This window comes from Lathamus discolor, chromosome 2 (genome assembly GCF_037157495.1).
Source record: "Lathamus discolor isolate bLatDis1 chromosome 2, bLatDis1.hap1, whole genome shotgun sequence".
Lineage (NCBI taxonomy): Eukaryota > Metazoa > Chordata > Aves > Psittaciformes > Psittacidae > Lathamus > Lathamus discolor.
The window spans coordinates 137872121-137890415 of NC_088885.1; the positions used below are offsets into that span (position 1 = coordinate 137872121).

The 18295-nt window shown below is 37.4% G+C and overlaps 1 protein-coding gene across 1 annotated transcript in view; it reads right to left on the reverse strand.

Annotated features, from left to right (window-relative positions):
* Positions 1 to 584: 584 nt before the first annotated feature.
* Positions 585 to 18295, reverse strand: part of STK3 (serine/threonine kinase 3) — a 130867-nt gene continuing 113156 nt past the window's right edge. The window contains exon 11 of the mRNA XM_065668692.1: positions 585 to 3871. Coding sequence (XP_065524764.1) covers positions 3713 to 3871 — 159 coding nt within the window. The 3' untranslated portion in view covers positions 585 to 3712. The remainder of the gene's footprint in view (positions 3872 to 18295) is intronic.

The following is an 18295-nucleotide window of genomic DNA, read 5'->3' on the forward strand; positions in this document are numbered from 1 at the left end:
CATTAAGGAGTTTTGCTCATAAGTCTCTTTTACTGAAGTGCCTTTGTGTGCAAATTCTTAAGCAGTAATTTTTAAAACTCAGAAAAGAAATGGGCTATGGAGTAAATTTTGAGACATTAGATGGATTTTCTTCTGGTTAAGCCTATCCATTACCTACTGTAGTTCTCATTACACCAGAAAAATCAAAGGAGCACCTAAAGCTGCTAATGTCCACTAGTACCTCTAGGTAAAGTGTGTCTATGAACATTTCCAGTGGGTTGGGGTGATGCTCAGCTCTCTCAGGGTTAGGCCTTTAGCAACCTTACATTGCAGAGTGATTTCCACAAAATATTGAGCATTTCTGTCCTTAGACCTGCCTGATACTCTTCCATTGAGATCCTCAGACTTCTAGAGCTTGCAGCAACATCTTGAGCTGGATAAAACCTTTCCAGAGCTGACTTCGAGTGATGTGGTTCTCTGCAATCACAGCTGAGCTCAGTATTATAGGAAGGAAGCAAAAGCATGAGAGATGACAATGGAAGTGAACATTAATGGTTATTCTTTATGTAATTTTGTTTCAGTTAGAATGAACAACAAGACAACTGTTATACATGAAAAATTAGCTTTTATTACAAATGTTTAGTAATAAGTAATGATGTTCCAAAGTTTGTTTACTTACTAAATCTAAACATACAAAGTCAGAAGCAAACAAGAAATTGCTTGGTTAAAATCTTACTGAAGGTTAACTTGTCAGTAGTTGTATCAGATTTCCTGCAAGGCTTGCTTTTAAAATGTCGTATTTATTGTACTATCAGATTTCCGTTATAGAGATGCTTATCCTCCAGTAGAGATGGAAAGTCAACAACATGGATGATTTGATTCATTTACATAAAGAGAAGAAAGAAAAAATAAGTCATATCTATCTCTCAATATAAAACCTGTTTCTTTAAGTTATGCTTGCACATAATTTAGAGCCCAATACACTGGCTTCTGAAGCCAAAGACAGCTCATACGCTGACTGCAGTGTGCACTGTATCAAAAGGGCAACATCACTAACTTCATTTTAACTGGTGAAAGTATTCTTTGGTCACGAATGTCCAATACATCCCAGATTACAGTATATCAGAAGTTACTTCTCACCCATTTTAAGTAGCTTGTTTATACTTCTATTTCATTCCGTGGCTCTCAAGAGCTTTCTCCTCCGTGTATAATCCACACCTGTGTTTGTGCCTGTGCACAAAATTTGAGTTGTTTCTATGCAGACAGATCAGGAGTGAAGAAAGAATGTTGTTTATCTTCTGTCATCTTTCAGATGTTAGACTGCACCAGCTCTAGTCTGAAACAGCCTTTTACTGGAGTCCCCTAGACAGGCAATTCGTATTTAATGCACTGCATTACCAAGTTTTCAGAATACATAAAATACGCAAATTGTGATCATTTTATTACATTGCCTATTACACTGTAAAGCCACATTTATTAAAAATCAAAGTCTAATTTCTGAGGGGAATAGTTTAAGAGAGTAAGGGGAAAAGAAAGCTGCTAAAGACGCAAGCAAGTGTGTCTGCACAATGACACTTTGTTTAAAAGGCACACCAAGAAAAGGCAAGCTAGGTTCCTCTCCTGATGGTTTAAATCTGTTTTATACTTTTTCTTTTATACATAGATATGCATATATGTGGGTATGCCTGCAGAAATACATGTATGCACACACACCTTTGAGTTTTTGAGAACAGAAAATTCAAGAATTAGAAATTCACTTTAAATAAATAAGAACCATACTAAGGGGGGGGGGGGAGGGAGGTGTGTGCTGTTATTTTTTGCTGCATTATGAGTGTAATCTAATGACACTGTGATATGATTACACCATTTTTTATTTCTCATCATTTCACTGTATAAATGTGAGGCCCAAGACTACCAGGTGCATTTATCTTGCCTAAGTAATTTCTGCTTATCTCCTGTGTTCTTGCTTCTTCATAAGGGATGGTCACAGTTCAAACAGTTTGGGCTTACCTGTCAGAGCGTGGCATGCACGCAAAATACACAGAATGACAATGGCAACAATGGCTATACACAGCTCAAACCCAAGTACTGGTCCCAGGACCGCTGTAGTACACTGATCTTGTAAAAACTTCTGGTTTCCTTTTGCATAAGTTTTATGACATAATGCACCAGTTTCAATATCTGCACTGCTTCATCTAAATGGTCCACGTATGATGACGGTAAATGTGAAGAGGTATGAGATGATTACTAACTTCCAGAAAACATGTAACAGAAGATGCCCACACAGTAGTCACCATTAAAAGTTTAACAGCTGATGGTTCAAATGTAAAGATCTTTTCAGCTGTATTACTTAAAGAAGTATGACTATCACAGTAAAGTTATTTACACAGAAGGCAACAAGAGTAAAGGTATCAATACAGAACACAGTAGATTGTTCGGAAAGTGGATCACATTTTCTGCTAAGTCTGAAATATTTCTTGCAATGTTGTAAATTCTACCTACCAGATAGCCCACAATATAAACCAGACAGAAGAACTTGCAAAAAGATACTAAGAGCTTGATCCTGAATTTCTGATTCACCAAAATCGATCAGCAGACAACTACAAGAATTTTGAATGTCTAGCGATTGCAGGACAAAACCCTTAGAGGACTGCAAAACATTGCTTCTCTTCAGTACTTATTACATAAAAGTATTCATTTTCTTTGGCTTTTAAATTACTATCCTTTCATATCTATAATACGAAACCAAACTAAACACAAACCACTAATAACTGCCCTCTCCCCTGAAAACTGATGAAAAAATTAAATGAATCAAAAAAACCCATTTTCAGAAAGTGTAGCTGTTATTTCATTATAAAACTACAGTGCAAAGTGGTTTTATACTGGTCAGAATTGCAATAGCAATTAGAAATTTACACTGAAGGAGTGACTGCAAGTATCGATTCTCCTAAAGAAGAGAAAAATCAAAACTGATTAGGCACTTGTTTTCTCGTTTAATGAAGGATCATGCAGTGTGCGCAAAAATGATAGAAATACTCTTTAAAAGAACGCTCTGTAGCTTAACAACTGGATTGATCAACTACAGCCACAATCCCTGATTCAGGAGAGCAGAAGAACATGTGCCTATTACTTATGTTATGCATAGATCCTACTGATATGAATGGGCTGGATACATGTTCAAGTGCTGTCCTGAACTGGGAAGCCTGCTGAAATTGGACTTTTTTAGAAGAGTGGTGAGCTTTTCAATTATACCACAATAGTAATTTTATCTAATCTGGCTCTGCTCTCCACGACATTATCCTAATACTTCCTAAGAAAAAAAGAAAACAGGCATAAAATAAATAGGATAACCAAAGATTATGTAATAAATATGCTACCAAGTGGGAGGAAAATCTATTGCAACATAAGGCTCCATAGTGTTGCACAATTAAGAAATCGCTCCAGGTACTCCAAAACACAGCCCCAAAGTACACCACCAAGTTACCACTATACACTTGAAAAGGATTAAGAAGTAACAGATTAAACTTCTATTCCATTAAAGATTGAAAGGACACACAAGTGTTAAAGTTTCTCTGCCTCTGCAGAACACCATATGTATGCTCTTTCACCGCTCCCATTGTAATTGAAGGAAAATTCAAAAGACTGGGTTTTGAAAACTCTAATAATCAAATTCCTTCAGACTTACGAAGTGTCCACAGTGACTCATAGTATTATCTCTGCATGTACAGCAAACTCAGAAATTCTGTTGTCTCCGTTTCTTTGCATCCATTGCATCTAGGATAGGTTGCCTCTTTGCCGTGTACCTCTGGCGAAGCTCTTCAATTTCTCGTTCCATCATAGGGTCCAAAGCCTTTAATCGCATCTGTAATTCTTCTAAACTCAGATTCTTTAACTGTAAAACAACCAACCAAACAAAACAAAACAAAAAAAAAAAACCAAAAAGATTAAAACCTGTTTTAAGCAAAAATGAAAGCCACTACCTTTCTTGATCCCTTAATTTGCAGTTGCACTGTTTTTACACACTCTGAGTATATGTATACACATATAACTGTTTATATAACCAAAAGCCTAAGAATACTCCACAGTAAATAATTTAGCAGCATACGAAAACACAGACAGAGTATATTTAATATAAACGATAAAATAAAAAACCCAGTTTGCAAACCTTGCAAATAGTTTGCAAATAAATAGAGGGTTGGATCTGAACTCATTCAGCTGAAAAAAGCATGACTCAGTATACACAATTATATTCATGTATGTAACTTATATTGCTTAATGAAATGCTTCTTACAGAACTGCAGTATCTTAGAGAAGCCTGAAAAAATCAGACAGCTGCTGCAATAGTCTGAGAGGTATTTAGAGGTACTTATTGCTAAGAATGACAAGGCACCTGTCTTCCTCAATAGATTGCTGCCAGAACTAGTCAAAGCAAATTGCTAACAGAGCGTTTCAATAATACATGAAATAATTTCCTAAATTCACAGGAAGGGGAGCAAGTTACCTTTGACCAAGCTCTCCTTTCTAAAAATATTTTCTCACAATGTTAAACAGTTCATTACATTTCATCCATTAAAAGCAACGAGTCATTTAACAAATCATTTTGTTGGCTTGATGGATGATGCAAATAAAGGCTGGAGTCCTTCCAGGTACTGGGGCACATTAGACACTACTGCCCCAGCTGCTGTTGCAGGGAAGGATACACATTTTAAGTATGTTCCTTTAGCTGGCCTAGGTATTTTTTCCCTGATGAAGTCTAGTGCCCCTCTGTGTTTCTCTCTTGTCAGAACTGCCTACGTGTGAGTATGAAAAAAAATCAACAAATTTCAAACAGCACAAAGAATTTCGTTTTAGGAAAGGGATAATCTATATTTTGTTTGCAAATATTCTGTCATCACAAACAAGCACAACCACCTAACTCGGGGGGGAAATGGAAAACATTTCCTGAATCAACCTACTAATGAGTCAATACTTTCTTCAAGAATCTAGGGCAGTCTTCCATCAACACAGTCTGATCTGTTCTCCCTGCGGAATGAAATACTAGTTTTGATCTTTATTTTTATCAGCATCTGAGGCATACAAATTAGCAACACATACTGCTACATGCAAACCCAGCATTATGACTTCTACTAATAGACTACATTGCACATAGAATCATAGAATAGTTTGGGTTGGAAAGGACCTTAAGATCATCTAGTTCCAACCCCCCTGCCATGGACATAGTAAACAAATAACCTAAAGTCATAATAAAGAGGGAGTGCAGATAAGAAAATTGTAGAGGAGCATATCGAGGAAAATGCACATTTTCATGCAATGTCATTTTAACTGTAAGATTTGCAATGAAGATGAGAATTAAAATCCCGATGTCAAAATAACTTCCAGGACCAAAGATCCTGAGACCTGTATGAGCCTCAGAGACCTCAGATGTGCTCAGTAGCTCATCAACCTGTCTTAAATGACATCTTTCACTTTTTATGAGGGAAAGAGGTGCCTTCTAGGGAATTAAATAATGTGGTATTTCTTCCATTTGATAAATGCAAGAAAGGATGGAGGAAAGGAATCATAATGCCTCAGTCACCAAGACTTTTACAGAAAAACACCTTCTCATTTTCAGAGAAAGGATTAAAAAAAACCCACCATTCTCTTTCACTTTTGGCCCATTGGTAAATGAAACTGGCATGTGACTCATTTTTCAGTGAAGATACTCTTTTAGAGAAGTGGGTTAGAGAAGTGTTGGAGAAATTTGCTGTATAATAAGCAAGAATTATATTGCTGATTCTCTGATTTAACTGATCCCAACACAGCACAGCTAAGAGAACCAATAAACCCCTACTTTTTTAGCACACACGACAGGGAAATGTATTTGGGACTCCACAGACCCGCGAACAGTCTAAGAAAGGCACCGTGAATAATCTCATGTGCAAGTATTTTGTGAGAACTGTCACTGACAGAGTGTCCTACCCACTCTGGGCCAGCGTGGGCAGCCATTTATTCCCTCTCAGTCACCACTGTAGACATCAGGCTTAAACTGCACAGAATAGACTCCAACTGATGCAATCACATAATTATCCTGCACGGAAAACCACTTTTTTAATAGATTGTCAGAGAAGAATGTGATGGGTGAGTTATTATTTAAATTTCAATCAAGAAACAGAGCCAGCAAACAGAATTAAATATTCTTTAAAGATCACAGACAGCTGGGGTGGAAATCAGAATATAAAGGGAAGGAATTTTTAAATCCAGATAATAAGAATCTTCCAGAATGATCTCAGCCACATCACCCAGGGAACCCAGGCTGCCACAGCACTCATCTGCATGAACGGCTGATGCTCAGGACATTCAAAAGAAGATGACAGAAAACGGGAACATTAAGAAACTGAAAACAGAGTTATGAAGGTCTCCTCTATCCAACATCAGACGCAAAACCCATTTGATCAGCCACAGCTGAATCTAGATGTGTGTGTCCCTGCACATATGTGTCTCCTTGAGGAATTAAAAAATACTTCTTGATTTCTGTCTGTGCTGTAGATAATACCTTGTTAACTCTAAAAGCTTGCAAAAGTCCTAACACTGAATGCAACAGCAAATGTGCCAAATAAGATATGCAGAAATAACTCAAGATACTTATTCCTGTGTAATTTATTCCCCTGCATGTAAATATTTTGATTCAAATTCTTAAAGCGATACAGCTCAGCACTCATTTACTTACCACTTGCAATTTTAACTGCCATAAATAATTTCCCATGTAGTTTGTTGCTGTAACTACTAGGGCTACCGGTGTTAATGGGAAGGGAGTGGAGAACATTCAGCTGTGCAATCTACAGGAATTCAAAAAGTCTTTAAATTACATTTTGATAGCTTTTTAAACGCTGTAAACTGTAGCAATTCAGTAATCAGGGTAGTGTAACAATCGCTCAATTTCTGCCACTCCAAACAATGGCATCAGTCCTGTCCTTTTGGAGATCAAACACCCAGAACCACACAACAGAGGGCAACCAGGGTAAAGGTGGGCCACCTCCAAGGCAGGTCTTCAGAAAATGGAGTTTCTGGTGTAAGTGTACCTGATGTAACCTATCTCAAACTTTTACCAATGGGACACCAGTCGTCTACCTCCTCCTGGCTCATTTTTCAAATTAGTCATAATAGGGTTAAAGATTTTCCAAGAAAGACTACAAGTTAAAAAGCAGCAGAACGGATTAACAACCGTTAGCAAGCTTTTCTTAATGTGATCATCCTCCTTAAGCTGGGATACAGTAAAAAAAACAGAAGCCAGGGCAACTCTGAGCATGAAGTGATCCATTTGTGTTCAGAGCACAGGTCAGAGCTATGAGCGCTCCAGAGACAGGTGTACTCCCCTTGTGTGAAGGTGGCAGGAACCTCTAATCGCTGGAGTTTTAAGAAGCAGTAATTCAGTTTTGTAGCTGAAGGAAAAATAACCCAGTATTGTCATGCAAGGTTGGCTGAATGCAGTGCAGTTTAGCATTTCATCAGAAGAGTATTTCCTATGCAGAAAACATTCTTATTTTGGTCAATACTGGTTTCAAGTCAATTGCTTTCTTTACATGTCTTCAAACAGTGACACAGAAGGAATTCTACTGATGCAATCATCTCCCAGAACCAAACTTCAGCAAGGGAACTGCAACAGTTTTTACTTTTTTGTCTTTGTGTCTAACTTCTTGCACCCCAGATGGACCAGATTCATCTGGAACAGTATTTTCAGCAAACCAAAGAATAACTACTTGCAGTCAATACTACTTCTGCCTGCAGGAGGACTCACACCGTATCCTTCATATTTTGTTCACAACCCTGGTCAAATCATACTGACAAAAATTCAGACCAAAATGGGCACTTGAAAAATATATATGCGTTCCTGTCTACAGACCTGAGCTCTGTAGCAATAAGCTGAAAGGGACATAAAATACAACCAAAAATGGACTCTCAAAAGCCATCAAGTCAAAGGGTACAATTCAAATCCTGACTACTGGCTTTCACCTGTGTCCAGCACAGGAGTCAGGAGGAAGGACATGCATAAGAGATACTCGGTGGTGCTTCTGGTCCATGGATTTAGGTGAAGTGATCTGTAAAAGAGCCTGGAAGTCATTAGCCACACTTGGCCAGCACCTACCTCTAGTTATCCAAACTTTTCAGGGGGCGAAAGCCAAAGTTTTGGTGGATGTAGCACACTATAATCTTAATCCACCCTTGACAGCTAACAGGTAAATAAAAGCTCTCGATCCATGATGTTTTCAATATGATAAAATTAGATTTCATTAGTAATTCCATAATGCATGAGTTACCACTGCAAACCTCCAGTCTATCAAACTAAATTATGGAACACTGCCATTAAGCTGGTGCAATGGAAACAAGCAAATGTAGTTTCAGGGTTTAGGTTGTTAAGAAAATAGATATTCAATCAAAAAATAATGTGTATCAAGTTTGTTGTGTTTACTTGGAAAAACAAATTCTTCCTAGCAACTGCTTAAATGAATCTTACAGATGCAACATGCCTTATTAAAGGCCTTTGATTAAAAAAATATGGATTGTTAATACTGTATTCTGAGTCATCTATTTTCCCATCTGCTAGTAATTCCTACAATATGAACTATCAACAGAATGGCTAACAACAATAATTGCAACAATGGCAATTGCAAAGTGGGTTGCCTATAGCACTTTCTAAGATGTAACCAGTGCGTGCCTTGGATGTTTTGTGTTGTTAGTGGCCTCAGGTAAGAGAAACGTTTTCTATCCAGCTGCTCCTTTCCCTCTGCTGAGCAGAGTTTCCTTTTTTTCTAATGGAATGAGCTCCAGTGATGACTCCAAACTCTTTGACCAGTATACGAAGCTAGATATGAGTCAGGATCCAAAAGGCACAAGGCGAGCCTTTCTGACCGATTTTTCTCATCTATGAATTTACATCCCAAAATCTGTGAATCTCACTTATGTAGTAGTTGTCTCAGGCTCGTGTGCAAGGAAATACTCCACAGTTACTGTTGTCTGTTGAGCTGCTCCCATGCAGCAACAGGGGTAGAACTGCTCTATGTTTAGACAGCAAATCATGCTGACCTCATACAAGCAGTATCAGACTATGAGCTGCCCCACACACCCACCCTCAGACACATCCGAGCTCTGACTTGCTGCCATACCCACACCCCTGCTGTCACTACAGCGGGCAAATCACTCACAATAAAAACAAACTCGGTTGGGGGATAGAGCGAGAGCAAGTATTTCAGGGCATTTCCCTGTTGCAAAACACAAAACATAGAGTTGTACAAATACAAAAAGGACCTAATTTACTATCATTATTTTTGACAATTTATGTAAGAAAAGGACCAACATTCTAACTTTCAAAAGCCAAAGTTCATTCCACAGGACTACAGCTTAAACATTTTGGGGGCAAAATAAGCACATAGCGCTAAGAGAAAAATATAGACAGATAACTTCATGTAATTTTAAAAAGTCTTTTAGGATAAAATTGCTTATAAGCGTTCCATTATTCCTATTTTCGCTAGCAGAATTCTTCCTGCTCAGACATTAAAACTACATCATTTTAACAATGCAAAGCTAGATCTTAGTCACTATCATCAATGTTTTTCAGCTGTAGAAGGCTTTTCTTTGCTTCATACAAAGTCACACTTCAATAGCAAAACACCAAGGGGAAGGAAAAAAAAAGTAGAAACAAACCAGTTTTCAAGCATTAGTGCGCAGTACCGTTTGCATACGCTTGCTGAATACTGCCCAGGGATCTCCTTTGAGTAAGCTGAGTACTGCCAATCCTAAAATTCAAAAATCATGAGCTGGGACCCTCACCTTCATTAAATTACCCTTAAAAAACAGATTCCAAAACGGTTTTAGGAGGAGGGAGGTGTCTTTTTATTTCCCTTTTCATTTCTGAGTCACAAGGAGGCAGCCAGAATCTAAACATTTCTGCAATTAAAAAGGCTAAAAAGTTCAGGGGGGAAAAAAAAAACCTAGTAGCCAAAAACTTTAACGAGCAATCCTGACTACAGGAACTGAAGTCTAAGGAAAAGCACAGATCATTGTGAAACAGGGTAGAACAAGCAACAGTGCTGTTAGATGCTGCAATTTTACCCAGCTCCTGACAAAACCAGTCACAGCATTTATCAATGCTTTATGCTATGCAGTTCAAATATGTTTTTCATTGTTTTTTATCAACTGATGTTCATGTAGTTGTGAGGTGTGTAATTGTCACTAAAATAAACAACTTAGAAGAATCTGAAGACGGGGAAATATAGCAAGCAATATATCTCAAAAACGTGGCAGCTAGTAAACATCCATTAATAATCACCTCTGAGACCAAATCTGTAGTATCTGACAGAGAGTAAGCTTAATAAATTTAATTTTAAAAGTGTGCAGAAGGAAAAAAAAAAATCCCTTTTCCCAATAGGCACTTTACAGAGCCTATTGCTACGTTACATGCTTACAATTGAGTCTACTGAAGCACGACACTTCAATTTGCTATCACCTTCTCTGCAGAATTGCATCACCCATCACAGACATTTTTGAAAACTACTTTTTGAGTATCACAGGCAAAAATTCACAGTTTCAAATGCCTCAGAGAGGATCTTGGTGGGTTTTTATATACCGTGTTTTTTCTATACCAGACATCTCAAGCTTAACGGCACAGTTAGCCCTGAAAATACTATAAATGTTTACTGGAGCTCCTGACAGAATAAATAATCTCAAGCCTAGGAAAACACTCCATCTGGATACTCACCATGCTATTTAAACTTGATTGCAAACACAACCACAGCGTGCTGATAGCAAAGCTGATAGCATACCTGACCTAAAAATACCCTGTCCTATCTGCTTTTGGAGAAAAAAAAAAAAAACCAACCAAACAAAACATAGGAAGAAAAACAATCAACCAAACAAAAACACCCCAAAAACCTAAGCAACAATATAAAGCTTTAAAATGTAAAGGAATTTTCTAGCTAGAGCTCTTAGTTTACTAAGTAAGTGGAACCAAAAAGTCAGCATTTTATCTCTATTCATCTGTAGCTCTCCAGAGCAAGTGCTTTTGTCCTTCCTAACGGGCTCAGTTATAAGCAGGTACGTTGCAGTGCCCTTGAGTTTACCTATCACATTTCAGCAAACTGCAGTTATCATTCAGCTATATAAACCCAAATGTCACCTTCATATTCAAAAGCCTTCTCAAGTTAAGGCTCTGCCTCCTTGACATCTGATTCTCCTATGAGAGGATCACTTTAAAAATGTTCAGAAAATAGCAGTTATTACATTTTTGTGAAATTCTAGTAACCTACACTTAAACGCAAGCTGCACTGAGAACAAAGATATAAATTATGTGGGATGAGAGCCATTTTAAAAAACAGAACCACTTAGTTAAGACCCCAAACATCCTAAAGATAAAATAAAAAATATGTTTCTCGTTTTGTTATTTTGTAAATGCAAATCTCTATGCAATTTTGCATTTGAAAAGTAAAGACATAAGTAACGTGAAATAAAAGTCCCCAGGTTAAAAAGAAAGTTGTATTAAAATCTTCAAATTCCTGAAGTACACAAGGATATAATTTTAAGCTATTTTTCTTCAATAGTTCAGCTCAGATTATTTCAGAAAGAAAAACGGAAACTCACTAAATAATGAGTTACGACACAGCAAGATACATACACGAACAGAGATAATCTTGGAGTTAAAACCAGACCCACAAGAGTGTTTAACCTGAAGAGCAGTGGAAGAAACTAGAAGAATTTTAAACCTTCAGTGCTCCAATGAGGTACAATACAAGTGAATCTCAAGTTTCTCAGAAGTACAAAATGTAGGTACTCAAAACTGAAACAAGAACGGATAGAGCAAAACTAAATTTTCCTAACAGGAAAAGTCTGTTAGAGGAGAGACGCACCCCCCCCAACCCAAAACACACACGCAAATTTGTATCTTGTTTGCTGGGCAACCCTGACTTAGTTATATTCTTTATAAGGATGAAAATTCACGTTAGTTTAAAACAGCCAATTCAGAAAGGATCTAGGAAAATAACACATCATCTTTAATAAATGGAAAAATGATAGACGTTCTGTTTCCTGGGGTTTATTTCATGCAGAATGCATTCTCGTAGTCACGTACAAGAGAGGATGGGTTTCAGCCACTTTTGGTACAAGATAGACAGGAAAAATCCTATACCCCTGAAAGGGCAATTCACAGGCAACAAATGCCAGGTTTTTTAATCCTGCCAGTAAGAAGAAAATAGAACAAAGGCAGCAAAAAGACAGTAAAACTGAGATATCAGCTGAAAGAGGCCTGCCAGACATTAGAAAGAGCAGAATCTGAATGCAGCAACTGAACAAAGCCACGGCTAAGCAGAGAGATGCTAGCTGTCAGATGCAGCAGCGAGAACAAGATCCCTGCCTCAGGAAAGCCATGCGGGTTATCGCCTTTGGAGAGGATGACAGCCAAGCCTACCTGAGCTTAAGCACCAACACACAGGCGGTGGACGCTGCACAGTCACAGTGATTGGGAAGGGAGGAAGCACTCCCCCAGCCTGAGGCTACCAGGATCTTTGCTAGACAGCACATTTCATTTTCTGCACAACTTTAAAAATTGAACAGAAACACTGCTGACTTTTAAACAATACGTCTCAATCTGTAGTTCCTAAAGTTTTTGTTATTCCTTCCTCACTCATTTTCTGGAAATCTCTCCCCTCTCCCACCGAACAGCCTGAGTACCTATTTAGTCTGATGTGGTTTGCAGTCTTCCTAAACACTGAAAAACTCAGCTTGCTAAGAGATTCAGGCTCCCAACAACAGCAACGCGGCCCTCTCTGTCCCCAGATAGCAGAAGGGAACTGATCCACTCTTGCATCGCGATCAGCAGCTCACCAGCAAAGGGGCTGGAGATTTCGTTTGCTTATGGCAGCTTTGATGGTAAGAAAACTGGCTTAAATTGTTTAGGAAATACTTTTCTTGTGCTCAAGAATGGAGCAGATTTTAGAAAAATCTCTTTACACCTTAAGCAATGGTTTATTAACTCTTCCTAATGCTGCCTTCTATTGAAGTCTTAACTACAAATCATAACATATACTGCAGTTTGAGCCTGTTCATTAAAGTGAATTTAATTTTTCTTTTGCCAAAAATGCACCAGCTCCACATTTGTGAAACAGCTTAGCAAACACAAACTAACAAATAACTTTCAATAAACATAATTAAATCCACCTTATAATGCTCTATATCTAGAACATCTTGCTTCTAATCAAGACTAAATTAAATCTAAAATAAGTGAACAAATACAGAAATTGACAATCTACCACTTAGCTAGCAGCTTTTAAAAATACAGTGTCTTTTCCTTAACAGACATGTAGTAGGCAACTCTCACTACACGTAATACACTAAGAAATGTCCTGAAAATACAGAACAAGATAATAATTGATAATAATTCATGTCAGAACACATTAATCAAGAAGCCCATGCACCAGCACACAACTAAAGCAATACTAAGTTAAAAAAAACCCAGACCACACATTTTAATGAACAAGAAATCCAAGTTATCTCACTACTGAACAAAGCACTTAACCATAATAATCTCATTCTATTATCTAAAATACAATCCACCCTGTGAAGTGTGATGCTCACTCTGTATTAGTTTAGAAACTCTGTTTGTTCATTGAACAGAAGTCAGTGATTCAGTGGAATATTCACTGAGTTCAGAGCTTCCAAAATCATTTGCCAAAGAAATATTTGATTATCAAATATTTTGTCTGACTCAAACATTAATATGGATCAAGCCAAAAATTAGCACATTTCTTTCTTACCTTCACAGTGTCTACAGCATTTGATCTATTTGCTTTGTCTCAGAGTATAGAAACAACATTAGTTTTTATGTTTCATTGTTCTTGTTTTTTTAAATTATTATAATCTGCAGATATAGTTGCGATTTATTACGCAATGCAAACAGGTACTTGTGCAAGCTTTTACGCCAACACTACTCACTAAGCCCAGTCTCAATTTACAATACTCACTATTCTACTTCTGCATCTCTGGAGTAACTTACGTCAATTACATAGCCCACAACTAGGGAACGGCACAAGCTCTGCAAACCCTTACAATGTGACCCAAGTCACTCAGTAGAATCTTTCTGGCCTCTGCTTGGTTTATCAATCAATCTCAAGTGATTACCTAGGTTTCAATTATGTTTCAATTTTCTAAACTTAAAATCTGTAAGGAAAAGGAAAATAATTATAAAATCTTACTTATTGTGTAGTACATCAACAATGAATATGCTACACGTACTGCACTTAAACATCTGTAATGCTCAAGTGTCTTTAACTTTCAGATCTAAATCCCTCTCCAGAAAAACACTGTTGGGAATTTAATCCGGGTTTTAAAATTGATTTAGTATTCATGATTTGGAAACTGAAGTAGAACCAAGGGCCTCATCTATATTACTTCCAACCCCAACTACCAGGGCAGGAAATAATGAGAGTTCCCATCAAGCTCCAACTCATGCCAAACAATCCATCCAGCACATTCCTAGACTATATAAAAGGATAAGAAAAATATGAGCCAGACAAATGCATTCCTTAAATTCAAGGTGTCAGTACTCAAACAAAATCTATGTTCAATGCAGTCAAGTGCTATACAGCTCACAGGCTCATCTTTAAATAAAATCATGTGTTTCACAACTGCACTTTCAGAAATAATTAAAAGCCAAAGAAAATTTGATTTCAATTTACAGTGCCTTATAAAAGCAGTTCAATTGCTCTGACCATCTTCAGAGCAGTGCTTTTCCAAAGTAAAGATGAAAATATAAACACTGAGGTTATTAAATACTCCAGCAATTTACTTAGAATACATCACTGGGGTTTCTGTTTACAGAACATCTATTCCTCACTGTGAATGGTATCCTGCATTCAAAGACAGAACACTGAAGAGAGACAAAGTGCAAATTAATGGGACTGGTCACATATTAATTCTTCAGAGTTGATAAGAACAGAGAGGGTGGGAACAACTCCCTCATCACCAACAGATCTGATGCATATGCATAAGCAGAAACAAATGCAGGGAAACTTAGGTTAACACAAGTTTAGTGTCAAAAAGACTGCCTATCTGTCCTGGACTTTCTATATGAAATATGAATTTAGCCATGCACACTGATTACTTCTTGATCCAGTTATTGCACATATCTGGGTATGGGCATTAGGATTTACTGTTGAAGAGAAACTACTCTCAGAAAGACATACAAATATATAGCATATGTTCTTGTATCGATGCTAATGAAATTCACCTTATGTAGCAGAAGGACGCAGGGAGGGAAAAACTGTATCTTTCTGAAGTCTACATCCTGTCACTAGCACAAAACGGCACCAAATCAGGCAGTTGAAAACCTGGTATTAACATACAGCAACAAATTCTAAGAACCTCAGAAACGTAATAATTTAAAGAGTACCCAGCACGAAACTCCTCTCCCCTTTCCACCTAAAAGAAAGATGCATTTTCACTTAGAAACTCAACTGGTGACAGAGAAGTGGCTTTTGGCTTTAAGCCACCATTTTCTGAAAAGCTGTTACAGTTTTTAATACAAGCTGCCTTGTTGAACTACCACACATATTCAGCAGCAGACCAACTAGCCAATTCTTTTCTCCCAGAAGAAACAAACTGCCAGCTCAGGTTTGGACAGGCAGAAAATTATACCTCTTTTTCTGCTTACTGTCTTTGGGACTTGCACCACTGCTGATACAGCTGGAGACCTTGCATTCTTATGGTCTGAAATCAGAGTGCAACCAAAGACTAGACGTCTTAGCATCCCATCACTGGAGAAGTTACACTAATAATTCAAGAACACTATAGACATGAAAAAGGCAATGTTCTGTTGTTTTGCTTTCTTTTTGAGAGCACTGAAAAGGTTTTCATTATAATATTCCTACTTAATCTCACATATGTGCACACAGCTGAAATTACAAATACTGTTGTAAGTTATGAGAATTCACAATGCTGTAAAATCATATTAGAGGAAAAAAAAAAACAATTTTAGTGGGTTATTTTGTTACAGTGAATGTCAAATTCACCAAAGGCTCTATTAAAAGGCACAATGAATGCAAGTTATGACTTCAGAATATTTTAAAATCCCAAATATATGAAGAGGTACTTTAAAGTAGTAACATAAGCACGCTGTGTACATCAACAAAAAAATGTGGACCTGATCCATCAGTTCATTTTTTAAAAGAAGTCATTTTGATTACTTCCATTTTCTTTAGCAACTTTGACTTTAAACACTCATTCCAGGGGTACTGGCTTCTTGCAGTCCTTACCCATTTCAATCTCAAACCGAACTCCTCTTTCCTCCACCAGAATCTCCTCTTGCTTTAAACAATATCTTCAAGAAATACCTCATTCTGTTGTTTTTAATATTCATATCTCTAAACATTTTCCATTCTGGCAGTTCGTACTTATGCCATTTGATGGTCTGTGCCGCATAAGGAACCCTAGTAATTATGAACTAAATGCCTACTAACCTGGTTGATGATGATGTTGCTAGAATGCCAGTCACATTTACCACATCCTGGCATTAGAATAACAATAACAAAGAAGTAGTTTCAGTAACTTAGTAATTTCTCCTACTTCCACAAATGCATTCTTTTTATACTTCCCCAAATAGCATCACAGTGCATAATACCTTGCCTAGGAGCAGCAACACTGCAAAACTACAATGTAATTTAATTGTATTAATTTGCGTAACTATGCTGAAAATATTTCACCTCTTGCTCAGCAATTTAATATGCAAAATTTTGAAAGCAATGTTGCTTGAAAACAGACAAATTAGCTATTTATTGTTGCTATAACAACCATAGAAAATTGTGTAAGAAAATAGGGAGCAATGAAGGATGAAATGCCATAGAAACAGATAAGAATAGAATAAGTTATGTCAGCACTAGCCTTAAGGAAAATTCTAAGCACAAACAAGTTCACGGATGAAAAGGTGGAAAACCAGCAAAGGGCAGTTAAGGTGGGGAAATCAAAAAAGGTAGTTATGTGGCATACTGCCAATGTTCTCCAACAGATATTACATGCGGATTAGTTGAAACCTCTAACAAAACTAAAACACATTTGATAAAAATTCAGCAGAGATCATGACAGAAACTTGGTTTGGGTTTTCTAAAAAAAAAAAAACCTCTTGATTATAACACCACTGCTGCAGTGTTGCACAATATAAATAGTTAAAAGCCCTCAAAACCAGAATACAGTAATAGCTAAATTGCTGCCAGTTCCACATGGTTTTCTAATATTCCCTCCAGCAGAAGGAACTAACAATTGACTTAGGAAGTTACGAAGGAATTTAAATGTATGGATCTATTTTCCTGTAGGTCAACCCACTACTGCACTGTATAATAAATGTAAACATTAAATGATATCATTTCATCTCTGCTCCTCACCTTTCTAACGACCTTTCAGAGAAAACATCCTGGAGCCTGAATTTTGTTTAACAGGGAAGTCATACAGGCTCGGTAATATGACATTCCTACCTACAAGCAAAACATCTTTAATGCATTTATTTCTCCTAAAATAAAAACTAATGTTATACAGATATCTCTTTATCAAAGCTAGAATCAACACACGGACCAGTCAAAATCAAAGTTTCATATACAGTAGAAGAAATAATACATTTACAGCTCTTTGTTCAAAGAATTAACAAAGCCAAAATTGATCCTCTCTCTAGCACAACTCATTTTTGGATGCTATCCACTAACTTTTATTGCGAGCATAATCAAGAAAAAACACTTTCTTTTTTACATCTCTCATTTCAAAAAAGGACAAAAAAGCAGATGGGATTAAAACCGAGTTCAAACCAAAGATGGTAAATTCAGATTTGAGTCAGCAGACATATGGAAACCGTTGTACAAAGAAGGGAATTCTTGCCTAGTTCAGGTGAGCTGCAACTAAACCAAAGACAAAAATCTTGCGAGCAGTCTAAGAAAGGACAGACAGTAAGGAAGTAGCTTCATTCTACACTTAATGTGATCTAATGACAGGAGGTAGTCAAAAGGGTCAGTCCTGCTGTGTGAAACACTCTGGCTCCTGACCACTTCCTTGCATGACACCTCCTAATTTTGCAACAGCAGGGTGAGCTGGGAGAGAGCAGAGGTGAGGACAAGGGGGTATCAAATGTTTTTTGAGCATGCCAAATGGACTCGGCTCTCTGGCTACCTGGCTGCTATGACCAATACAAGTTGAGTGACAGAAATGAGCAGGTGCCCACTTCTGCCATGCCTCTATTTTTCCATAATCCCTACCTCCTGAATAAGTCTGCGGTAAGATGGCACCCATCCATCCCTGATTCCAAGCTACAGAAGCC